Here is a 26,239-nt window from a genome sequence, read left to right on the forward strand (position 1 = left end):
GCAAGTAGACATTTTGCAAACAGACAGACAAATACAATGATAATAATAATTATTATTATAAAAAATAATAATAAAATTCGACATACAATGGACAGATGAAGTCACATGTGGTTAGACTTAAAGATGTGCCATCAAGATTCCCCCTCAAGGAAGGGCTTATCCAACTGCAAACAGTGTGGTCATCAGACAGCCTCCAGCGGTCAGCTCCTCAGATCCCGAAAGCTGTCTCTCTGAAGGCCACTATATCCAGTGGCTGAGCAATGAGGGGATACAAAGACCCCATTTCATCTGAATGCTAACCACTCTGATGCAACATTTCACTGCAGAGCTCTCTGCTGGATTAGCCATCATTTTGTTAGGACTCCATTGCAGTTTCCCTCTGTCCAGCCCTGCTTATTTCTCTTCCTTTTCATAGGTTTTTGAGCCCTAATAAATAGCGTATGCCCCAAATTCAATTCCAGCATCTGCTTCCAGAGAAGCAGATGACAGAGCACATTGTAAGGAGACCTATGAACTTGGAAAATAGATCAGAAATGATAGTCCACAGAGAGGCAAATGTGAGAGTTAAGTGATGTTGCAGATAGAATAAGGTCTGAAATAATGAGACTTCCATAATGATTTAATAGAGGGAAAGGAGAAGAGGCAATATTGGAGAAGATAATGTCAGAGAATTTTCAAAATTAATGAAATACACCAGTCCTCAGATTAAGAAAATAACAAATCTCAAATAAGGTCAATTAATACATCATTGAGTTAATTAATACACAAAGAAAAAATCATGAATTAGCCAGAAAAAAATGGCAGATTACCTTTAGATAATCAAGAGCTAGATAATATGGCAGATTACCTTTAGATAATCAATTAACAGTAAAATTGGAACCCTAAAAATAGTAGAATCAAAATATGGAACAAAAATAGTTGTTAATCTAAAATTATCCAAAAAATAATGGCAATTATGTGATTTGAGAAAGGTGTTAGCTAACATGGTTATCATATTGCAATATATGTGTATCAAATCAACATATTGTACATCTGAAACTTATAGGGTTATATGTCAATTATACCTCAGTAAAAATAAAATAAAATGGTATACCCAGCAAAACTATCTTTTAATAATTAGGAAGAACAAAAGAATTATAGACAAATTAAAGCTTAGAACAAGACTAAGACTATCACATAACCCTTTTCCTATATAACACTTAGTAGGTATTTTAAAAATTCTTCTGTGGCTTCCTGATCTGCAATACCTGCCTCTCTTGAGGATTTAACATTTCCCTGATCCTGAATGAGGTGACCACAAATTTCTTTGGTTTTCAGCTTTATAACAATGCTGCCCACTATGCTTTTTTAAAATCAATCTCACCTCATGAGTCCAGAAATTTAGCTGCTTTTCCATCTTTTCCATACCTTCATCACATATTATATATGTTACTTTATCACTTTCCAGAATAGCCTGACGTACAGATTGGGATTTCCTTTCCTTTTTTCTGGATGTACTACATTGTTGACTTACTAGCATTGAATTTATGGCCAACAGCACTATAACTCATGCCTGAATGAAACTTATCTAACACCTATTTTCTCCATACGGCACATCACAGCTTTTCACACTTAGGAACACTAGACAGAACTTCAGCACTATGCTTGGGGGCCATTTTAAACAGCAAGATCACCAACAAAAGGCACAAAAATAGAGAAAACATAGCACTAAGTACATTAGTTGTTTGCAGTGTAAGAACTGAAACAAGAAGACAGCGTCGCTTTGTTCAACCTTAGCTAGAAACATACCCATCAGGCAACTCGTTTTTGCTGGTCTGTGCAAGTCCATGAATGATCATGATAGTGCTGTGAGTTTGATTTCGAGGTTACAAATAAATTTTAATGGGTAGGAAAATTCACATATGAAAATTCACATATTCTCCCCCTTCTAACCCAGGACATGTTTAGCTTTTAATATATATATTTATTGTTATCTGCAAATAGCAAGGATTGACTGTAGAACTATAATATTGTACAGAAATTGCATGAAAAATGAGAGCTGCTTAGAATTTAGGCATTCTAAAGTCCTTAAGTTGTTCAGAAAGAGAGTAAATATACTGACTAAATTTAAATGTTTGTCAAATACGCATGAAAAGGACAAAAATAACGTTTCCAAGGAATAAAAAGAATGTGTTTACCTCAAACAATAACAATCACAAGATGTCATTTTATACCCATCAGGCTGGCAAAAAATTAAACTCAGATAACATCAAGCATAGATTTGAATATTGGGAAACAGGAACACACATATTTTTAGTAGAGGTATAAAATGATACCACCATTTTAAAAAATATTTTTTACTGATTTTAGAGAGCGGAAGGGAGAGGGAGAGAGAAACATCAATGAGAGAGATACATCGATCGGCTGCCTTCTGCACACCCTCTCCTGGGGATCAAACCTGGAACCCGGGCATATGTCTTGACCTGGAATTGAACCAGGAACCTCTTGGTTCATGGGATGACACTCAACCCGCTGAGCCACACTGGACAGGGTGATAACCACATTTTGATAAAAGTTTGCCAATCCCTAAGAAGGTTTATAATAATATGTATTTTAAAGGTGGCACCCAGAACTGAAGGGAGTACTCCATATGTGAAGCAGTTAACTCCGAGGAGAATGCATGCTTGCTTTCTGTGACTTCAGGCAGGTTCTGACTTGGCAGTCACTCCACAACAATCACATCCCAGTGTGTCAACGGAAACCTGTAGACTTATCTGCCAAACCACAGCTTCCTCAATCTATTATTGGAAAGGTAAGGTTTTGGACCTTCTGCTTGCATAGCTGCCACAATCAGGTGGTATCCAGGTAAGGCAGAGGGAGTGAAGCTGCAATGGATGGGTCACGTGCCATGCAGTTCTGACAGGAGATCGCCTCTTTGCCACATGACCTTCTCCCCATTTTAACCCAGGACATGTTCTGCTTCTAATATATGTTTTAATCCCAACTTGAAAATTGGTTTTAAATTCAGGTCAGAAGTTCTAGCTCTTAATTGTTAATAACATCTCCTCTTATAGATATGCTGAACTAACTTTACCTTTGTTTGTGCAAAACCTTGGCACCTCCAGAGCAATGAAAACAGCATCAGAGACCACTGCAGGCTGAGCAACGGCAAGGGTGATGGAGTTTGGGCAGGGAAAGAGACTCACTCACTGCTAGCCCCTGGGCCACGGTGGGGTGAGAAGAAGTGCTGAATCACCTAGGAAATTCTCAGAGGTTTTTTTATTGGATAATATGAATAGGACACAGCTAAGCCACCAGAGAAAGAAGAAAGCAGAGGTGCGGCATGGGGTGAATACTGGAAGGTTAAGTAAACTACACACTGGGTGATTAGACTCTCCCTGGCACCAATCCCCACCCTGATTCCCAAACACCTGCCCACAGTGACATGCCCCATTCAGGACACTGAAATCTCCTCATGAGAAACAGAATGGCCCAGATACTCATATATTACCCTTTGGGAACCCTAACACAATCCCTAATCTGTCACTCTATCTAACTCTACACAGAGAGCTATCCCTCTAGCACCCCTCCTAGTTAACTCATATCCCCCGCCAAGTACTACCCCTGTGGGGAGGATTTCATAGAATTATGTGTGTAGTATTGCAAATACTATTTCAACTGCATTTTCTTTTCTGCATTCATTTACCTCAAACCGTGATAAAAAGCTGCACCACCCACCGAAAGCATTTAAATGATAACTAAGCCGAGAAAGAAAACATTTGGGGGATTGAGGGCACCATTTCTGTCTGGTGGTGTCTAAATATGTAGATGGTTTTATGTTTACATTTTTTCTATTGGAGGATATTTTTCTTTGAACCAGCCCAGGCACATGGAATCTCTCAGGCACCCATCAGCAAACTGAACTTGCCATCTGTTTTGCAATAATACTGGGGAGGACATTAGTTGTGAACACCCTGGCAGCCCCCATTCCCAAATACCCTTCACTTAAGAAACATTAAACATTTTGAAACAGACTTCTTGGAGAACAGCACAGCAGCCTCTCTGGCAGCTTCCATGGTATTCCTCAATGGTTATTTTTGCTCCTCCATCTAAAAACAGCAGCAGAGAGGGAGGAGGAGAACACATGGGCTCCTCCTGGGGCCAGAACTCGCCTTTGAAATTGCCAAAAGATCTAGCAACAGCTGTGCCCATTGGAAGTCAATATCAACTTGTGCAACCTGCCCGGGCTCATCAAATCATAAGGGATCAAGTGTAATTAGCCTCTTCAGTGGCGCCTTGGATTATTTTGCAGGAAATGACTGAGATGAGCCGTCCTCCTTCTTTTTCCCTCTCGGAATAGATAGGGGCCTTTCGGAGTGTCCTAAATTCTGGCTAAAACTCAATCCTGATCATTCTAGGAGGAAGAGGATGGCAGTGGCATCTTGCAAAGCAATCCCATTGGAGGGACCATGGCTGTCACCTACCCAGATGAGGCACAGCTAATGGAAATGGTACTAGGAAGGAAATCCGGACAGCTGGTTTAAGTTTCTACTCTGCACTCACTCACCATTTAACTAGTGCAGAGCTGCTCACACCTCTACTGCCCCCATTCCCTCAGCAGAGCTACAGGGACAGTAACGGTTGCCACACCTTCCTCATGAATAATCAGCAAGTGCATTATGTGATATGTGAAAGAGCTTTATGTAAAGTACAAGGTCTTATACAAATGGGATAATTAAGAAGATTTTTAAACATAATTTTTGAGATTACCAAAGGTTTATCTCTGGAACTAAGAAGAACAGAACCAAGAATGCAGTGTGTGTGTGTGTGTGTGTGTGTGTGTGTGTGTGTGTGTGTGGTGCAAAGAAGGAAGTGTGCAGACTCCTCCACTGATCACAGCCCAGCCCTCCCTACTCAGGCCTCTCATTTCTTGTCCCTGGGGATGAAACTAACCACCCTCCCACGTCCTAGTCCCATAACAGTATTTTTCACTTATTCCATTTCTTGTGAATCTCAGAAAGTCAGCCACCATCTAACCTAGAAGCCATCAATTCAGATGACAGAAAGACCAGGTAAGTGACATAAATGGGAATATATGGCCACCCAAAGATGACCTACACCATCTAAGGGGCTACCATTACTCAGCTCCTGAACTTGCTGGGTCTTCCAGTCTCTCAAGAGGAGATGGAAATTTGTGGAGTTTTCTGAGAAATCTTTGAAATGTTGGAAGGTTATCCAATTATTTTTAACTCTTTGAAATACCTTGGGACCAAATCAGAAACCTTGTGCCTGAGCTAAGGGTTTGGAAACTGATCTGGACTAACCCTGTATTTTTACAAGTGAAGATCCTCACACCCTAAAAACGGCATAGTGTAGTTCAAAGACCATAGACCTGGAGTGAGGACTAGGGTCCAACTCTCTCATCTGTAATTTGCTGTGTGTGACCATAGTTTCTTGCTCTGTCTGAACTCCAGTTTCCTCTACTGTAAAAGGGGGTAACTATATACCTTCCATAAAGATCTTGGAGGAAATAAACAAGATTACACATGAAAATCATGTTATGTAATAGGCAATAAGTGTCTCCTTTCCCTCAAAGCTAGCAAGTTCATGGTATAACTCAAGAACCCATAACTCTGGCTGGGTTCTCGTCCTCACTGTATCCCAGTGTTTCCTTGCTATTGCTCTTATTTTCAGAGGCACAAGGTCTGATTTACCCTGGAACCTGAGCACAGGACTAGGACCTTAGACACCTCCCTTCAGATTTACCTTTTTCCCCATGAACAAGCCCCCTTGCCCTCTATAGTTCTCAATTTCTTCTCTGAAACAAAAGTGGCAGCCAGTGTGTAAGGAGACAATAAATCTGTATCATGTTCCCCTAAATCCTAGTGGGCCCATCCATGAAACCCCAAATACCCAGGAGTCTGGGATCAGCCTCTGATTTGGCATTCGATGCCTAAGGAATGTGTTTTAAAATGTAGGTTTTATTATTATTCAGATATGGTGAGGCCAACAGATCAAGAGACAATTGCCTTTGAAAAAAAATTTGTTACTCACAGTTTGCAAGAGGGAGCAGGCTACACCACGTAGGGCCACTTGGGAAAGCACCGGGGTCTGTCAGGAAGCAGAGTGAGGAGAGGAAAAAGTAGGCAAGAGCCTTTATTGTGGTTTCCAGAGGTAGCAAGGAGAGGTGAGGTAAGCAGGTTTAGGATTGGCTGCTTGGGATAATTGCAGTGGGTTCTGGTTGTCTGGTACCTGACCCTGGGTGATTAGGACAGAGTGATAGTGGCCCCTGTAAGAGCTTAGGGGAGGGGGCTGGGTAGGGGCCCTGGATTGGTTGGTTTGCATATGAAAGGTGTGCTTCTAGGCAAGTCCTTTGCTCTCTCTAGGAACTGGCTAGAGGGGCAGTCCTTCCTGGATCATCAAGGCCCCAGATGCCAAAGCAGCAGAAATACAGGAAATATAAAGGCATGACTAATACAGAGTGAGTATTTGGCAGTATTTGCCCCCTCCACACATCACTGGATAGATATCAGCACGACAAGGGGGAGGCTTCCATAACGGGCTCCCAATGTAGGAAAGAACGAGATGGACGTCTTACTATCGTCTCCGCAGGAAAGGGTCCCTGTGTAGGAACAGAAGAAGAGAAGGTGAAGGTGCTCAGAGGGAAAAGGCAGCGGGGAAACTAACGCACCGGGAGCCCAAAGCAGGGTTAGGCATGCTGCTCAGAAACAAAAAAATGTTGTTGGTTTTTCTGTTGTTTCCAGGTAAACGCGGTCCATGGCTTTGGTCTCTGACATCCTGGGTACCCTTCCTGAGGCTAGATGAAGCCCCACTCCCTCCGAGTAAAAAACCTACTAGTAAATGCTCAGATTGCAGTGGGATGAGATGATTTTGCTTGAGTACTCTGACCTTTACCCACCATTTCATCAGAATTTCTGGAACATGAATCTGTGGCAGGCATCCTCTTCAAGTTGGTATGATGAAGGGCCCTTCTCTTCTGGCTCAAGTCCACGCCCTCGTTCTCAAGTATCTGAACCAGGAGAGCATATTCCGACGCACAGACTTCTGAAATCTGGTTAGGGAATAGCTAAGAGGAGACAACGGAAATAGCACTCAGGCTAGACATCTCTAGAGAATCCTGTTTTTCTTCCTGTGACTGGCTGAGAAAACAATTGCATTTCTCCATATGCCTCCAGCCGAGCCTTGGATTCAGCACTAGACCCCATTCAAAATGCTGTTCAAGGCTTCTTTCAGCTCAACTAGATCAGCAGAAAAGAATGAGTAGGCACACATATGCAAATCCACGCTCATCCAAACAATTGCTCTTAAAACCAGATTACCGGGGTTTTAGAGACTGGACAACAATTTACTATGTAAGAAAAAAATACTTTTATTTGCAAGAAATGGAAATACAAATGCATAACAATTTCAATTCGTTTTTTCCCCCCAAACTAAGTACAAGTTACAAAGCATTTATATTTTTGGTATTTACTTAGCTATGATAAAGAATAAAGTCATTGAAAAGAACAGCACGATACAACAGATAATAGACTTGCAATGTCTTTAGACTTAAACACCGCTGGTCTACATAACCTGTTACAGACGAGAGGCAAGCCCAGCTGTCAGCACAGACAGTAAAGCTATACAGTTCAGGGTCTGCTCATCGTTGTTTAAAAAGGGTCACTCACAATTTGTCAGAGTGCTGGTGTTTTCCACAGACTCACAAAGCGTTTTGTCCAAAAGAGCTATTTTCTAAGCAGTGTAGGTTGAAGGTCCACGGTGCCCAAAGTTCATGTTCTCGCCCAGCTGATGAACAAAGGACAGGAGCAGAGAAACCCCTGTCTTATTTTTTAGGATGCCAAGCTTGTGCGCTGGAACTCGCAGAAGATTGGATGGAAAAGACAGGAGAGGACCACCTGGAGGACATCGCCAGCATGAGGCAAGGAACTGGACTTGCTCAGCGGGGCCAGTGCAGCGAGCAGCACTGTGCGTCCTGCCCAGAGAACTCAGACGTTTACAGTGTTCACATCACGGAATCTGCTCAGACTGTTGCACTTCCAATACCCCTTAGCTGTTTAACCAGCTCAGAGTAAGCAGTTGCCCTTGTTTACTCTGTCTATAAAATGAAAAGACTTAAAGCTTATTTAGCACAGCACCAGCACTTGTTAAGTGCTCAAGAAATATTTTTTCCCTTCCTTCTCGAATCCAAGAGAAAAGAAAGCATTCCTGAAGTTTAGGCCGCCCAAAATGACCAAAGGAAACAACACGTGGATTTTGCCTGTGCTAAGTGCTGACCCTTTGGCCGGGGAGGCATCGAGCATTAATCCCCAAATGGGCCAGGTTCCTTCGCATCGAGAAAATGTTCTGCTATATGGATTATAATACCTTTAATCCCGGTTGGCCATTTTTGGATATAATTGCACCTCTACAACATGGGATTTTCTAATGGACATAACTCTGCCTCTTTTCTCCTGATGTACAAATCTGGTTATTGCTCACTTTTAGGAAATCATTTTTGAGCATTTAGAAAAAGTTATTTCTCCCACCCACACTTCAATCTAATACTATAAGGCTATATATAAAATCTCCCAAGGATGAGAGTCCCCAGTAATCCTGGGCTCATCTATAAGGCACGTGTAAGGCACAAACGAGTGTCTTAAGACAAGGAAGGAATGAGAGAGAGAGAGAGAGAGAGAGAGAGAGAGAGAGAGAGAGAGAGAGAGAGAGAGAGAATAAGAATCCTAGCACTTGTGTGTTTGAATAGCTACTGATTAATGATCTTTCCTAGCCTCCCTCACTCCCCAGGGCCTCATGCAGCTCTGTTCCTCAGGAGGGAAGGAACGATGAATGAATGAATGAATGAATGAATGAATGAATGAAAGAAAAATCTAAAATCTGTCTCTGGCTCCTTCACTGCCCCCATTTCACAGCCCCCTGCTCTCTCCTATACTGCCCTTGGGGGCCGGAGGGTATCCTATCATATTTTTCCTAATAGTCTCCACTAAAAAGCATTCAAATAAAATGACTGTCACTGGGGCACCACCTGCTAACAGTCGCACCGTCTGCAGGCACTGCAAGCAGGCATGGTGGTGTCTAATAGAGGTTCTCAAAGACTGGGCTCAACAGAACCAAGTGAGTGCCTTCTGGCTGACAGGGGAGACTGCAAATCTCCTCTCCATCTCCAGCCTCCCCATGTCGGCAAGGCCAGTGTGGATGGTCCATCTCCTCTCAGGATGTCTCTTTGTGCAGTGTGCTCAAATGCACGCTCACGGGACAGGTGTGTTCAGAGGAGCGGGCCCTGAGAGGCGGGTCCAGCCTTTGTGGTTTTGCTCGGTCTGAGGACATGAGAGGAAGGAGCCATATAGTGCTGACAGTTCTTCATAAAACACTTGGGACAAAAATTCTGGACTCCGACTCGCTGCCTGAATAGAGACGAACCAATCAATACTCCTATTCCACGGGCACATGAGATTCACAGCCCTCTTTTGGCATCCAGGCTACACTGAGAGATTTAGGAATTAAAAAACATGGTATTTATAATTGGCTGGTAAATAACTTGAGCTAAAAGCTGCTTTTACAATCCACAAATCAGGTCTCTAAATCAAAGCCACTGGTATACACCAACAGGTCATCTCATTGTGCCTGCACTGGGGTTGAACCTCACCCCGCCTGCTGCCCTGAAGGAGCAACGCAGTTCAGCGGAGACGTTCCTAGAACACTTCATGTGCATGAGGCCCCAGGTCTCAACACTTCTCAGGGATTCCTTCCCAAAACCGGCACCCAGGCCTTTCATTTCCGGTATCCGTTTCTGAGTGCAAAGTCGAGAACCACGCTGGGGAGTGTGGGTCACTGGGGTCTCATCCAGGAAACAGGTTCTTGTTCTCTGATTGTTTGTAACAATCTCCTTCAATGGGGGTAATCAAAGAAAGGGAAGAGGAAAAGCTGCTTGCATGATGAGAAATAGAATTAACATCTATACAAGTGAGGTATTTGCTCTCTGTGGTTTATGGTTGCACTAACAGTGTCCTGTTTTTCAAAACTGAAATTTGGAAGCCAACGCTTGCCACTATTTGAAATCGCCAGGGCTCACAAGGGACTGACCAGTCTGCAGACCACTCTGTGGGGGAAACAACTGGGCTTAACCCGGGACAGAAACGTACACACATCCATGAATTATTTGGGACCCATCCACTATTACCCAACTCCTCTTGTCTCCTGACCCCATTACATCCTCCTAAAAGCGTGTTTCATTTCCTTTACTCTCCAAAGCAGGGAGTGGACGGCAGAGGTTTTTCTCAACACAACAGCAATATTAGTTCTTGGAACCCCTTAAAATGGCCATTTGAGCTTTCAGCTGATGTCCCCTATCTCTAGATACAGATTCTCATCAGAAGAACGGTTTCTCAGAGAGAATACCCTGCTGGACAGAGGTTTGGGGAGAGTGTGTAGCCATTTGTTTTCACTTATTTTTATTAAATTTATTGGGGTGACATTGGTTAATCAGATCGCATAGGTTTCATCTCTATGACACATGACCTATGCACTGGAGAGTGATGTCAAGCAGGGGTGGGCAAGGGAGAGAATGAAATCCTTGAGGTTCTAAGGACAGGCTCCCAGTGTGCTGCCCTTCCCTCGCCCTCCTCTCTCACACAAGCAGGTGCCCCAGGCTGGCTAGTTTAGGAGCCTTAAAACCCCATCTGGTGCTGGTGCAACAGGTGGGTAGGCTGAGCCATTCTCACACTTCTGCCCTCAACTATGAACCTTTCCTTTTGCATCATCCAAATACTATTTGAGTTAATCCTTTTCCCTCCCCCCCCCCCCCCACACTTCAGGCTGCCTATGCCTGATCATTACATGACATTTTACAGAGAGGGATGGGTAGGTGGTGCCACAGTTACCAGACACCAGCCAGGCCCGGAGAATCCAGAGCAGAAGAAAAGGAGAGAAGGGAGTAGAGAGAAGCTGGAGCCAGAGGCACAGCCCAGAGGGTCCCAGCCCTCCCTGGTCATTGTAAGGGGCAGCAAGAACTGTGCTGAGGGCCAGCAGGGCCACCAGGACCACTGCAGTCGTGACCCTACATTCACACACTGCGGAGAAGATGAACATGGCCATCCCTTGGTCTGGAACACTCTCCATCACAGCAGGGACACACAGGCGTCCCTGACACTGATCCCCAGATGTACCTGGACAAACAGATCTGCTTATGAGATATGATGGCCAGTGCTAATGACACCAAATCCTGTACGGGATAGGGAAAAGGCCCAGCTGTGGGCTTGATCCCTCTTAAGTATAGGCTCCAATGACAAGGTGGAAGAGAGAGAGAGAGAGAGAGAGAGAGAGAGAGAGAGAGAGAGAGAGAGAGAGAGAGAGAGAGAGGAGTTAGAGCTAAAGGCCCTTCAGCTTCTACTAAAAACAAAATACAAAATGTAAGCTAATTCTTTTTACAAGTAGGGAAAAACACTTAAGGCAAACTTTCTACATTATACAATAAAAAGGCAACTTCATGTCTTATCTGTATGAAAGAGGAGAGATTTTTTTAAAACTACAAAAGTTACTTTAATCATTAAAAAATAAAATAAAAGTAGGTTGTGGGGGTTACGTCTCTTTGGGTGAGCTGTGAAGTAGCCAAACCTGACTATAAAAGGTAAGACTGTAGATAACAATGTCACCTGCTCCGACCCCAGGAGCAGACCTCAGGCCCAACCCCTGCGTTGAGGCAGAAGAGGGGGGTAAAAGTGGGGGTAGGGGGAGGTGGGGAGGAGGGACCAGGAGCAGGTGTGGAGAGACATGCTAGCAAGGTTGTCCGACACGCCTGTTGTCGGGACAGGCCCTCCCTGCTCTGTTCTGGGCACAGGACAACAAAGCGTCTGGCCACAGATCACAAGCTTGAGCCATCTTTCCTCGGAGTTCAGTCTTAGGGAGAACGTGCTTACAGGGATTTCCCACCTACGGTGAGAGGCCTCCAGGAACAAAGAGAAGAAAAGGAAATGAAACAGGGCCTGGAGGACTGGGAATCCCAGAGCCTAGGCTGCCCTCCTAGCGCCCAAGTCCAACCCAAGACTTTGCAGGCTTGGCGGGAGGATCTCTTCAGCGGTTGCTAGCGGGGAGCCTCGCAAGCTAATAAATACTATTTACAAATGGGGAGGAGAAGCTAGGAGGCGGATCTATGGGTGAGGGAACACAGGTCATGGAGAAGTCCTACAAGCAACAAGACGGGCAGGTTCGCCTGGAGTAGAGAAGCCTGATTCCTTCAGGCATTGCACTTGCGGCCTGAGAATGTGAGGGGCCCTGGCCCAGAGAGAGGACCACAGGCAAGGGCTGGAGGGCTTGGACAGAGCAGAGTGGCGGGGCGCTCACTGGACACACTGGCACTTCCAGGGCTGACGGGGCGGACACACGGGAGACCAGGCTGAGGGAGGCGGGACATCAGTCACTGCTTCACCAGATCCCAACAGGCATCCTGAGCTCTTTATGGCCAGAGTGTGGGGTCTCCAATGAATAAGAGTCATCTTCTTCAAAGAGGTGGTCACACCCCCAGGTGAGAAGCAGGCTCTCGGCAGAAACAAGCCCACCTTCCCACGCCTGACCCTAACGTAATTTCCTAAGGCAGGGAGCGAAAGGGAGGGAGAGATGCCGGCTCCCTTTGCAGGGAGGGCCTCAGGGCTGCAGGGGCGGGCTCTCACCGCAGGTGGAAATCGCAGTCTGTCCTCCCAGCCAAAGCCACGACTGCTCTGCTCGTTCTTGTGTTCATCCGTGTTGGGTGGGAATAAGGAAAAGCTTAAAACAAAGGTGGTTTGGGGAAGTAAAAGCAGAGCCAAGAGAGGGAGGGTGGTGGAGACCACCTCTCAGAAGGTGGCGTTCACTCTCCTGTCGAGTTCAACAACGTTTAGTGTTTCATTCCCCTCCAGTTTGGCGCTGACCCTGTGAAGGCATTGAGAGAAAAAAGCAGTCTCAGCCACGCTGGGTTGGAGACATGATCATTCCCTGACTACAACTTGGCAGGCTGGCCCAAGCGTGCCCCTGTTCCTTCCCACCCAGCAGCAACTCTCTGTTCCCAAAGTCTCCCACGACCAGCCTGGCCACTGTCCTCTTCACCACCTTCACCCATACCCACCCAAGGGGAGATACCCCAGTCCAGAGACTAAAGATGGCAGTTTCAGGCTGATCTGTTGTACACTGCTTTAAAGTGCTGCATTTATTGAGGGCCCTTTAAAGTACTGTATTTACTGAGTGTGCTTTAAAGTACTGTATTGATTGAGGATAGCTAGATCCTGGGAAGGACAAAACAGAAGGATAAAGCTGATCCCTGTTCTAGCATAGCAAATAATCCCAATAAAGACCCCCTAAAGCCCCCAAATAAGTAACTGGAAATAACAATAAATATACAACAGAAAATAACTACATTATTATTAAACTAGAGGCCCGATGCATGAAATTCGTGCAAGGGGCTAGGCCCTTGCAGCCCAGGCTGCCTCGCCATCCCGTGGCCCCGCCCCCTACCCACTGGTCATTCTGGAAGGTCATTCTGCCACCCAGTCTAATTAGCATATTAGCTCTTTATTATATAGGATTGTGTAACAGCCCGGAGAGTCCTAGGCACGCGGAGGAGAAACAGGCAGGCCCAGTGCCCAGGAGACATCCCAAACAAGCATATTTCAATGGGGCCTGGATAGCTGAGCTAAGAGGGGAGGCGACTTGTGTCATGAACCAAATACTCAAGCAGTTGAGTCTCCACAGCCCTACAATTTCTCTATAATGGAATAATAATAACCTCTTAAAGTAATTAATGAGATTTATGTATCATTTGCTTAGTGCTTAAAATGGTTAAGTGCTAGGACACGTTAAATATACAGGTGTGATGTAAATCTGTAAAGGTATATGTCATCAGGAAACTTCCCACAGCGTTAGGGGGAGAAAGCTGAAGAATTAGAAATGGAATCTCTCCGCATCCATTAGAATAGCATCATTTCTGGGAGGCCCGGGGCAGAGGCCATTCAGCTCCTTCCCCAACCACACCACGCAACCGGGAGTGTGCATGCAGACCCTCCAGTGCCGTCTGCCATCCCAGGCACCGGCCCTCACACAATGACACCTGGCACCCCTGTTAGCCTTTACGTTTACAAAGGGACATTTCTCCGTGACTAAGGGCAACAACTCATGGAGAACTGGAGCCAGATGTGCTGCTTTCAATATGGAAGCACGAACAGGCACATTGCCTCTTCAATGGTGCCCTCAATAGAAATATGTAATTACAACTCATGCATGTTTACTTACATATAAATGATAAAACTACATATTGACATATAGCATAACATATATGTTCGCTCGAAGGAAGCTAGAGAAGGTGTCTTAGGCTGCATTTGCATGGCAAGCATCCTTCTGGGACTGACTGTGTGTTTACTCATGCGGCTTTGAGGGAACGAGGAGAGAGTGAGGAAGGGGGGCAAGCCCTTTCCCCACATCGTGGAGCCAGCGCTGCCAGCTCCCCAATGACATAGCAGACAGGGGGGTCTTTTCCCATCTCTACCAAGGGCAGCTACTGGCAAATAGTACACCCTCCAGAAATCGGTCCTGAAAGAGCAGACGGACTGACTAGGCCTGTGAGGGAGTCTCCGCCCGCAGTCGAGGCTGCTGACCCCTGACCCTGACCATTGCAGCGGAGAAGAGGGATCTGTGTCCGCGGACTCACAGGTGCTGCTGGAGCTCCCACAGCACTGACTTCTCCAGGCTGCTCTCGTTCGAGATAATGAAATGAGGAAGATCCACGTCCGGCATGGACTCCAGCCCCGACGCCCTGAGCAGGGAGGAGCCTCTGTCCCAGCGGCCAAGCTCCCCGGCCGAGGCCGGGCTGGACGGCTCCTCCAGGGGAGAATGCTCCTCGTAGATGAGCAGGTTCCTGGATCTCACTGAGGGCAAAGCAAAGTACCAGGTGTTAGGGAGACACCACGAGGGCACAGCACATCCCCCTGGGCTGGGGCAGCTGACAACTTGCCAGGGAACATAGTCGTGAGCTGTGTTTGTAATGTGTGCTCCGCTGAGTTCTACCTCCCCCGGCGGTGTCTCAGCCCAATGGGGGAGGGGCACAAGGGGAAACCCAGCAAGTGGGCATGACCCCCTCCCCTGCCCCTTCCTGCCCTTCAATGGAGAAGCTACACTTTCATCACGTTTTAAAAATCAGATGTTCAGATAAGACTCCCTTCAGAAAGGTGAGCTTCCAGAAAGCTCCAGAGGAATGAAATAGAGACCCTCCCCGCGTGCTGAGTGCGGCCTTACCCACAGAGGCGGTGTACGGCTCCGGCATGGAATGCTGGCTGGGCAGGGCCATCTTGGTGGCAGAAGGATAGGGCCCATAGCCCTGAAAGAAGCTGCCGAACGCCACCGCAAAGCATAGCACAACCACCTGCAGGCGAGGGAGAACACGGGAGCTGTCAACTCCAAGGTCCATCAAGCACGCCTTTCTGCCTGCTGCACGGGGAGGCCCAGGGAGAAAGCCTCCCCTCCACCGGCCAGCAGACGGACCAGGAGTGAGCTGCACGGTTCGTCCGTCCGGCCCCACAGCCCCTGGACGTGGCAGGCTAAGGAGAGATGGAGACTAGGGAGTGGGTGGCGGTTATGGCTTGTCCCTTCGGGAAACTCACCATGAGGCAGGTGCCAGTCTGTGTGCCGGCCAACTTGCAAGTGCGAGAAACCTTGCCCATCACCAGAGTCTGCAGCTTCTGCAGTTGCTGGAGGAGAGCCCTGCGTGCAAAGGAACAGAACCACGAGGGGTCTCAGAGATGGCACAGGCCGTGGGGTCTGCCCCCAGCTCCAGGGCAGGTGCCGTGACTTCGTGTCTGAATTGGAAGAAAGAGTGCAGGGACAGTCCCCCATGGAAGAACAGGGGACACCAGTGCCTTCCAGGGCTGGTGCTACAGAGTCTGCTGGGGCTCAAATCAGTCACTTCCACAGCTGCCCATTTCTGGTGCTGTTCTAAGAGGTGAACACCCACCCACTTCCCCAAATCATCCCTGATGCGTCAGGACTTGTGGGTCAGCCATTGGGGGAAAAGCAGAAAGACCATTCTGACCGGCTGGTGATGGTGACACAGGGAATTCATTTGCCCAAAGAAGAGAAACACTGAAGAGGTGTGAGAAAGGAGAAAAGCAAAGAGAGGAGGGAAATGTCCAGCAGAGAACATGGGAGGAGTGAGCAGAGGTGGCGGCCCTGATTGGAGAGGACACCACTCTCACAGAGCCGCACTCGGTGGAGACTTGAAGAAAGAGAGAACGAGAGCAAACCAGCATGGCCGGGAGGCACACAGCCGCGCACCTGCAGCCCGAGGTCTCAGGAGGCTCGGGGCACCACCACAGCCAAAGGTAAAGCCAGAACATGAAAGAGTCAAGCAGCCTGCTCCACGGCACACGGCTCAGAGCCAGGCTCTCGGAACCAGCCTCCGACACCGGCTCTGATCTTTCTCTCGGAAGAGACAGGGAGCAGGAGCAAAAGGCGTGTCCTAACCCTAAAACTGGACTGTGCATAATCATACTAAAGGGGGGCGCTGGGGATGAGAATAGTCTGTTCTGCTCTGAGTACCTTCAGATCACAGAGAGAGCAGGTGGTGAAATTCCTGGCAAACCTTGAACACGGCACGCCGCAGGCAAGGAGTTTACAACACACACTCCTGAATCAGAGTCTCAGAGATGAATTTTACATGAGCTCTTCCCCTCTTCCCCAAGCCCAATGGGCAAGGCAAAGTGGAAAGTTTTTACAAGCAGGTGCTTTTCCTTGAGTCTCAAAGAGTTTCACGCTGTGATGTGACTTTAGAAAGCCAGACGAGTTCATTGGGAAACACTAACCCTTCACAGGTAAGTTGCCTCTCAGTGCCGTCTATCTCCTGAATAACTTTCAGGGTCCTGAAGGGTAGGCAGGTGGCCCAGGGGTTGCAGCTTCTCCTGGCAAGTGCCACTGAAAGGTGTCTCCTGGGTGTAAACCAGCTAAGGACGAGCTGGCTATAGGACGATACTGCTTTCCGCAGTTAAATGGCTAAGAGTGGCGGCAGATGGGAGCCACCCTGAGCACATGCAGGGGAGGCTTGCTGAACCCAATGACACTGTATTTTTACCCTGTGCCATGATTTAGACTCAAGCTAAACAAAGTCATTCATCCCATTAATTAATATCATTCATTGAAATTCTTTTATATGGAGATTTTTAAGGACTTAGTTGTAAATTTGTTGCTTTGTGGTTATCTAGAAATATAATCACATGTAGTTGAGACCCGATTCAGTCTTTGAAAGTGTTCTGTACAGTACTCACAGCTGACAAATACTGATAGCATGATTGCCTTAAATTCTACTTAAAGATATCCTGTCGTTTGTGACAACGTAAGTGACCTTGGAGGGCACTGTACTAAGTGAAATAAGCCAGGTGGAGAAAGACAAATACCAGGAATATGTAAAATAAAATTAAAAAAAAAAAGTCAAACTCAGAAAAACAGAGTAGAAAAGTGAAAAGTGGTTGTCTGGGGCTAGGAGGTGGAGAGAACAGGGAGAGGTTGGTAAAGGGTACAAACTACCAGCTGTAAGATTAATAAGGTCTAAGGATCTAATGCCTAGCATGGTGGCTATAGTGATCACACTGTGTAATTGAAATTTGCTACGAGAGTAAACTTTAATGTTCTGACCAAAAAAATTAAAAATAAAAAGGTAAATATGTGAGGCATTAGATGTATTGACTCAGTGTGGGAATTCCTTTCACAGTGTTTATGTATTTCAAATCATCACACTGTGCTCTTTAAATATGTTACAATTTTATGTGTTAACTATACCTCGATAAGGCTGGAAGAAAGAAAACATTTGCAACTAAATGATCACAGGACGCAGCAAGTATTTTTCCTCATCGCCCTTTTTCTCTCTTCTCCCAGCACCTCCCAAGAGCACCCACTCTTTCCCCTGCGCGGCTGCCTTTTCTAAACTGAGAGCTGAGTGACCGACTGCACACCTACTTCCTGGCGAGCTCTCATTTGCAGAATTGAGCTGGGGCCGGCAGGAGCATGCATGTTAGTAACCACCATCTGTACCAGCCCCAGAGCCCCGCTGGGTTCTCTCTGATGTTTTCTGGAAGTCCTGGGGCAGACAGACAGGTGAGCACATAGAAAAGACCCAGATGGACCACGTGCACAAACCCTTTTTTTTTTTGTATTCCAGCACCTCCCGTGGCACCAGGTAATAAGGTGGTTGTTGCCAGCTAAACTATGGCAAGGGGCCTCCCTGTTTCCAGGGCTGCCTGTTGAAGAGCCACATCTGTGAGTGACGGCTGCCACCTTTGCTGGGCACCTCCACTCCACAGGTGCTCCTGCTGGCAGCCGAGGCGCCCAAATTCAGCTGTGCTCTGCGCACAGTGGGGGACATTTCTCCATCAAGGCTTCTATAAGACAGCAGCTTTCTGGGTGGTGCCGAAGCCATTTACTTTGCTCTAAAGTCTTAAGGTGTTTTTAAAGTGAGACCACCATTTCTGTTTTTACCAATTGTCCCTATTCACCCACAACCTTCCCACACCTCCTCCCTGCCCATCCCCTGCTCCTGCCCAGACTTTAGAAGTGAACTACCGAGAAAACCAAGTCTATCCAATCCTCGAAATCACACTTCCCTTTCCATTTCTGGCTGAGATCATGAGGCCTAGAAGGAAGAGTCTCCCAGGAGGCTCCACAGTCCCTCCTATAAAGAGACGGCTCGCAGGCCAGACACGCCTGAACCCCAATGGCACAACGCCTGGGCCACGTGCTGCAGGTTGGGGAGAAGGACCGTCTCAGGCTGGCTGGGCAAGCAGAGAGGCGCCTGCCCACGGTTTGGGTTGCCCCTTCTTGGCATCTGTTAGTACATCCTCTCCAGACTCAAAGATAATTACACTCTGAATCCACTGCCAGTGAGACTGGGTGGATAGTGGTCCCTGGCAGTTTATAATCCAACTCTTTAAGATGAGCAAACACGTGGTTTAAAAGAGATACTTTAGTTTGAAATTTTGGTGGAGAGCAACAGTGACTTATAACGGCTGTTTGCTGCAGCTCCTCACTGCGACTGGCGAGGGTGACCCGGACGAATGGTGGAAGGGATGGGCTACAAAGGCCACACCCATCAGCAGCCGGGAGTGGTTCCCCCCAAGGAAAGTGGGTTAGCTCACCCACCCCAAAAATCTAGGTAGACTTCTGTGGTCTGATAAAAGTCAATGAAATTCATATCCATTCATACAACACTCATTTTCGTCATAAGGAGAGAAAACAAATAGCAAAGGAGTTCTGGAAACCTCACAGGCTGAGATACCAAGCAATTGTCTCAAATAGAACTAGTAAATGGAAACCAAAACCTGACTCCACACCCCGTGTGCTTCCAACAACTTGGTACCTCAATCTAGAACCTCATAAAATTGGCCTTCAAAATACTTATTAGCTAAATAGATTTCCCAAATCCAGTGATATTAATATCATATCAACAAGAGCCCAACCAAGCGGTTAGTCCACCGATAGATAACAGGTTTCTATCAACAGGGACCAAGCCGCACTGAGAAGAGCCACATTAAAGCCCAGCCGTGGCGATGAGACACGTCCTAACCAAGTTCCAGTGACCATGACGAGTATAAACAATAAGGGCCCACAACACACTTCGGGGCACTTGTCTGGATAGACCAAGATAAGATGCAAGAGACAGGTAAGTCTCCCGGGTGCTCCACGCCCTGCCTCCGGCGTCTGGAACTCAAACCTGGGCTTCATTTATGGAAACGGAAACTAGACGACCCATCTCTCTGTGGTCCCCAGAAGAGCTGATGTGATGGCTTCAGGATGGCTAAGCTGGTACAGTCACTGGCCGGGGGGCGGGGGGGGGGGGCGGCGGGGGGGCACGGTGGGATAGGTTCCCACAGCAAAGGAACTTGAGCTTAGATCTCTGTGCCACTGCTCTGTGCCTTTCATCTGGTAACTATGTAAGTCCCAAGTTTAGGCCACTGGTCGAAGTTAATTCCCTTGACTTCATCAGCTGACAGAGTGGTGAGAGAACCCCTTCTGGGGGACCCTGGGTGTGCTGAAGCAGCACCCCTTTGAAGAGTGCTTGCAGTGTCTCTCCACAGTGACAGATGAAGCCAGGCCTCTTTACGGAAACGCCTGAGCCCTCCTAACTGGCATGCTCTGGGGTGGGTGGTACTCTCCCAGAAGTCCCTGGGACAGGGCCACAACCAGCACAGGTGATACTGGGACCCTGCTTGCATGAAGGGCTAGGAAGAGAAACCGCAGCCACCAGATGAATGAAAGATCTATTTTAAAACAAAAAGCTATAAAATAAACCAGAGGGCAGACCCAAAAGTGCGCCCAAAGCTCAATATAAACTTCTCCTGGATCACTATATTCTGTATCATCAGTGATCATGGCTAATTATGGCTTAATGAATTCGTGGGCTTCTGGGAGTAAGGTCTTAATTTAGAGAAAGGAGTACTCTTAGCAAACATTTATCTGGGCCAAGAGATTTCACACGACTTGTTAAATCAGAGTGTCCAACAAGCAAACCGAAAATGTGGACTTTTGTCCTGTGGTGAGGTGTAAAAATAAGCCGAGAGGCTGTCCTCATACAGCAAAAGGGCAGTTGAAAGAAGATGCCAGTCTTCCCCAAAACAAAGCATCACCCTGTATCTCGGGGGGCGTATCAAAGGAAACTGGGCAAAACATTCAAAAGTAGCGACAGTGTGAGATACAATCTTATAACTGGGAAATGTATCAACAGACTCATGTGTTTTCTTTGTATTTGGTTTAATTTTGTTTACTTCTGCTTCCTTAATTTACACACAGAGAGAATAGTCATAACGTTATTGTACGTTATACTTTGAACATTCAAGTACCTAATTTCCCACTGGAGTCAGAAACCAAGACGGGGAAGAAGAAAGAACTGGTGGTTCCCAATTACTTGCTGTGCTGGGAGCTTCAGACTAGGCCCTCTTCATAGACATACTTTTAAAGAACAAGAAAAGTAGCGTTGGACAGAGAGGACTATGCCTAGTATGAAGGTCACAGAGAAAAATTGAGGAATTCTTATTTCTGATAACAACAGAGATATATGTCAGGACATGCAGGGTTCCCATGAGGTCTGGGGAAAGGGTAGAAATGAGACCCACACACCACCCATCTTCTCATCCAACCTACCCCAAGCCAGGCAAACTCTGCCTTCAGGTGCCCCCAACACCTGCTTCTTCCACCTCCCTCCAAGGCCAGGTTTAGAATTCTTGGGCTCCAGGGTTCCTTGCCAAAAAGCAGTGGTAAGGGCAGAATACTCCTGGCTACAGCCTGCTGCCTCCCACTTCTCATCTCTGGTTGTGCCCCACAACAGCCAGGAGACATAGTCTTCCTTGGGTCTCTCATGTTCCTACATGTTGTACTGACTGTGCCATGACTGTAAGGCCCTCACTGCTCTTTTCCATGGCACACAACATGGGTTATTTATGAAGCTGGTAAGCTTGAGAGATGAGGTAATGCCTCCCCCTAAGCAGAAAAGCAGGCTTATTTACTGCCTGCTATAAAAGCAGTGGATTCCCCAAGCTCAGGGTTTCTTAGCTGCGAACAGAAACCCACTGAGAACACTGCATCTACCCAGATTCATCATGGAACCTGGGGGCAAGGAGAATTGATGCTCATGCTACTGCTGTGTTGGGAGTAATAAAGTCCTTTGTCTCTGACCCAGGAATCTCATGACTTCTGTAAATTAGACCAAATGCAACCCCAGATCTGACACACAGTGTAGGATTCCAGGCACACACTGCCAAGGTTCAAACTCCATACTCAGTGCTCACAAAGAGCGGCATTTAGTCACCCATTGGCTTAATGGACATCACCCTCTGATGTCCTGGTCAACCCTTCATAGAACAGATTTTGTTTGAGTAGAGATCCACACAGGCCCTGGAAATGGACTAAGACCCCTGGAGCAGGGAATTCCAGGGTCCCAGGTATCAGGGTATGGTCTGAAGGGGCACAGCGAGAGCTCTGGATAGACACATCCCCTTGGTCCTGCTGACCACTCATCCCGTGCAGAGGGGTGTGGCTAGAGGAGAGCCAGGGTCCTCGAAAGCAAGGCCCTCTTGTTCAGGTCTAAACTTGGCCCTGTGCTTCGGAAGGGCAGTGTCCTCAAAGGAGAAAGGGGCACAGCAGACCAGAAACCAAGGTTAGTAGCTGAGTGAACCCCATTCTACCTCTAAATGTCTGGATGGCCTTAACCTCTCTGAGCCTCAGTTTCCCCTTCTGAGAAATGAAGTGATTAGAAGTTAAATAAGATGATCTCTAAAATACAACTGAAATCTAAGCTCCTGTGATTCTACAAACCAGGGCTCCAGGAGGGGGACTCCCAGCAAAATAAAAAGCGAATAGAACAAACTGAGTCACAAATCCCGAAAACTTCTGGGCTAGGTGGTGTGTGTGTATCACTTGTGCAGAAGAATATAAAGGGAAACAGGATTTCTCAGGAATGAGACCAAGGCAGGGCCAGAGAGCCTGCAACTTGGGAGCTGGGGAGTGATATACATGGGTCTCGCCTACACTTTATAAGTGAAAATGCATTTCCTGATTGAGCGTAGGAAGGAGGCCCCCTGGGAAATTCTCTCTCATCTCACACATTTCCAGAGGACACGCAATTAGTGGATCGCCTCAGCAGAAGAAGTGCGAAGGTGCTTTCACACCGTCTCAGCTCGGCTCCAGAGGCCCCAGGGGAAGGCTGCAGAAGGGTTCAGAGGACCTCATCTCCTCTCTGTCCCCATCCTCTTCCAGTTCTGAGCTCAGCTAATAGGGCCTTTTCACCTAGAAACCTATACTATGCTAGGTGGCTGCTGCTGAGGACGTATAAACCAAAAGATTCAGAGCTGACTCTAATCTGAGCACTCATTTTTATCTGGATGGAAAAGTCCCTTGTGGAGTGCAGCACAGAAATAGTAATGTTAGAGGCAGAAATAGAATATTGGGGACTAGCTATCAGTTATAAGAAATAAAATAAGAAATATTAATCATGCCCTGTTAAGCCTGTGTGTTTTGTTCTGATTTAAGAAAGAAAGCATGGTGTAACCTGGCTGGGAGTTGTATGCGGGACCTGGGAGCTCACTTGGAAATGCAGCCCCTCCTCCCCATCAGAAAGCTGCCTATTATCATGGAAAGATTAACAACCTTGTTGCAGAAACCAGAGGTGCCAGCCCTTTGCAAACTCCAAGCCCTTTGCAAACCCCCAGCCCACACAGCCTGTAAACTGTAACCTTCACACCCATTTTGCTTACCCATTCCTATTCCTTTTGCCCACTTCCCCATGTAATCTTTGTCCTTCTACCCAATATAAGCAGCTGGCTTATGTCGGGGCGGTGGGGGACGGGAGGGGGGGAGTAGGAAGGGGAGAGCAGATTTTTGTGGATGACCTGCTGCTCTCCCATCATGCTGGCATTATTGGAATAAACGCTCATATATGATTCAACCCTGTCTCTACTGAATTGGCTCAAATAGTGACAGGAAGCCCAGACCCATTGGTTGTCTGGTTTCCGTATCATGAAAGAGGTATAATTTTTTCTTTAATTTGGTCAATGATGAAATTCTTATTCACCTTTCCCACCATGTCCTATCATAGGAAACAAAGGCACCCAAGGTGTCCCATCCCACTTCTGGTGACCCAGGTTCCCAGTCACTCAGCAGTCACCTCTACTTCTGTCCAGCTACCTCCAAAGGACAATGACACAAGAAGCATAAACAGAACGCAAACACAGGTGTGTGTTCATGAGGCCCAGCCCTGTACTTATTCCAAACACAGGGTCACCTACACGATGTGCTGTGAGGAAAGGGTCCAAAAGTCTCCCCTTACACACACCCAAAACACCAACTCCTCAGGCCTGGTGGAGGGCAGGAGACTGTCACGGTTCACATCACAGTCACATTGGCTAGTGCAGTGCCCTTGGAGCAAGGGAGGCCTTGGCAGGGAGCGGGGAAATGGAAGAGAAGTCAGAGGAAACGCAAACCCGCATTCCTGTGGCACCAAGAGCAGCTCTGCTTTCATTTCCTGACCTCTTGAGTCAAAACACATTGAAAGCTGCTAGACTTAGAAACGACAACCCTAGGAGCTCCCTGGCAAGGTTATCTGTGGGAAGATGGCAGATCAATCAGCTGTCAGCCGTTACCACCATAAAAGGTTTGTCTACCAGGAAAGGTAAGTCTTGGGGGGAGAAGAAATGCAAGCAGAGCACACAGGGCCTCGGTGGGGGAAGTCCCAGTGAAGGCTCCTGAGGGTCATGAGTCAGAGCAGAGACCATGGACATGAGGTGGTTTTCCCAGGGGAGGTCCCAGCAGGCTGAATGGCTGGGGAAAGGCTCCACCCCGTAAAGAAGACAGAAGGAAACCCTCGCTGACTCTCAGAGAATAACATGAGATATGCAGACCCCGCGCTCAAATGTGCCATAAGTTCCTGTACCTCATGTTAATTTTTAATATCATATAAACATAGCTATGGCCATTATTTAAAAACAATTGGCAAAACGCAGGTTGCTGTTCCATGGAATCAGATGTGCCAACATTCCTCAGATGGTAGCTCTTTACCAAATCTGATAGGAATAAGGATTCTGTAGAAATATGTTCACTGATTTAAAAATATGACCATCATATTTTGTTAAATGGAAAATTTTATTAACAAAAGAGTGTGTACAATAGAAATGCATTCATGTATAAAATATTCCAAATTTATAAAATGTATAAAATATTCCAAAATGGCCCTCACCGGTTTGGCTCAGTGTATAGAGCGTTGGCCTGCGGACTGAAAGGTCCCAGGTTCGATTCCGGTCAAGGGCATGTACCTTGGATGCGGGCACATCCCCAGTAGGAGGTGTGCAGGAGGCAGCTGATCGATGTTTCTAACTCTCTCTCTCTCTCTCTCTTCCTCTCTGTAAAAAATCAATAAAATATATATATTTTTTAAAATTCCAAAACGTAAATATATGTTTGGGTAAAAAGGCTGCAATAAAACGACTGACTACATTTTCTTGTTTTTTTCTACGATGGCCACGTGTGGTTTTGTTGTTTTATGGTCAGCCTGGAGAGGGAAAGAGAGATGACCCTTTATCACAAAAACCCGCTGCTCTGCTCGCAGCACAGCTCATGCTGTGCCTCTGCTGCCCCCGTGTGGCTGTTAGAAGATATAACACGCGAAGTCCCCAGACAAATGCTAAGGTTATCTTATATAGATCCCTCGTCCTCTTTCACAAGTTCATGGCCTGGACTTGTCCCACTCAGAAATACCAGGCTTCCATGACAGGAAGTGCTAGGATAGGGCGGGCGTGTGAATTCCTACCTGCTCCTGATGCTAAAGAGTTGGATACAGACCCTGGTAGGGGGGTCAGGATCCAAAGAACCACTGCAGCAGGAGTGAGGATGGAGATAAGAAAGGATGAAGCCTCAGGAGACTAATGGCCAATGGTGTTTGCCTCAGGGGGTCAAGGTGAGCCACACGGAGCCAGTGATGGTTAATTACTTCTGCTGTCTGTCTACAGAGCACCTGAGACCACTGCCCTGCTCTGCCATATGAGTGTGCGTTCCCAGAAATACAGAGGGAATTCAGTGGGCTCACAATGTCCATTATTCCCCCTCCTGGTAATTTTAATTTATGATTAATCAGCCTGCTGTTTGAGCAACAAACCATGATTTGATGCTATTATCAAATGACAGGCACGGAGATTTAACCTGATCCTTTAGCATTTGCAAAATTGTTAGAAGGCATTAATGCTAAGCTTAAAATGATTAACATTTTTCTTACCTAAAAGTCAATTTTTCTCTGCTTGAATTGTCAGATATATAACAACAAAGATCAATAGGATTCCCTAACGAATCCCCTTACTCTCAAAGCATAGGTATACACAATGTACACTCACAAACACGCATTCTGTTTGAAACGCCCAACTGCCCATTTCTTAAACCTAGACTTCAGCCCCTTTCTGGTGCTTATGACCCAGGGCTAAAGCTCAGTGCGGTCCTCCTACGTCAGCATCAGACTGTCTGCATTCAAATCAGCTCTAGCATTTACTGGGTGACAATGGGCAAATCACCTAACCTTTCTGAGTTACCTCCTCTGTATCATGATAGTAATAGGACCTATGGGGCTGTTGGAAGGTTAAATGAGTTAATATCTATAAAGTGCTGAAAGTATGCCTGGCACAGGGAGTCCTAGAGAAACTCATTAACTCATTCTGTCCTTTAGTTATATTTCAAAATGGGCTTGAAATGTAATTAATTAGGTAAT

At 46.7% G+C, this 26,239-nt stretch overlaps 1 protein-coding gene across 1 annotated transcript in view; it reads right to left on the bottom strand.

Annotated features, from left to right (window-relative positions):
* Nucleotides 1-10,462: 10,462 nt before the first annotated feature.
* CREB3L2 (cAMP responsive element binding protein 3 like 2) overlaps nucleotides 10,463-26,239 on the bottom strand; it is a 111,087-nt gene continuing 95,310 nt past the window's right edge. The window contains exons 9-12 of the mRNA XM_080664066.1: nucleotides 15,618-15,717; nucleotides 15,253-15,379; nucleotides 14,669-14,885; nucleotides 10,463-12,900 (exon numbers count right to left, since the gene is read on the bottom strand). Coding sequence (XP_080520192.1) covers nucleotides 12,825-12,900; nucleotides 14,669-14,885; nucleotides 15,253-15,379; nucleotides 15,618-15,717 — 520 coding nt within the window. The 3' untranslated portion in view covers nucleotides 10,463-12,824. The remainder of the gene's footprint in view (nucleotides 12,901-14,668; nucleotides 14,886-15,252; nucleotides 15,380-15,617; nucleotides 15,718-26,239) is intronic.

Source organism: Plecotus auritus (assembly GCF_963455305.1).
Source record: "Plecotus auritus genome assembly, chromosome: 4".
NCBI classification, from domain to species: Eukaryota; Metazoa; Chordata; class Mammalia; order Chiroptera; family Vespertilionidae; genus Plecotus; species Plecotus auritus.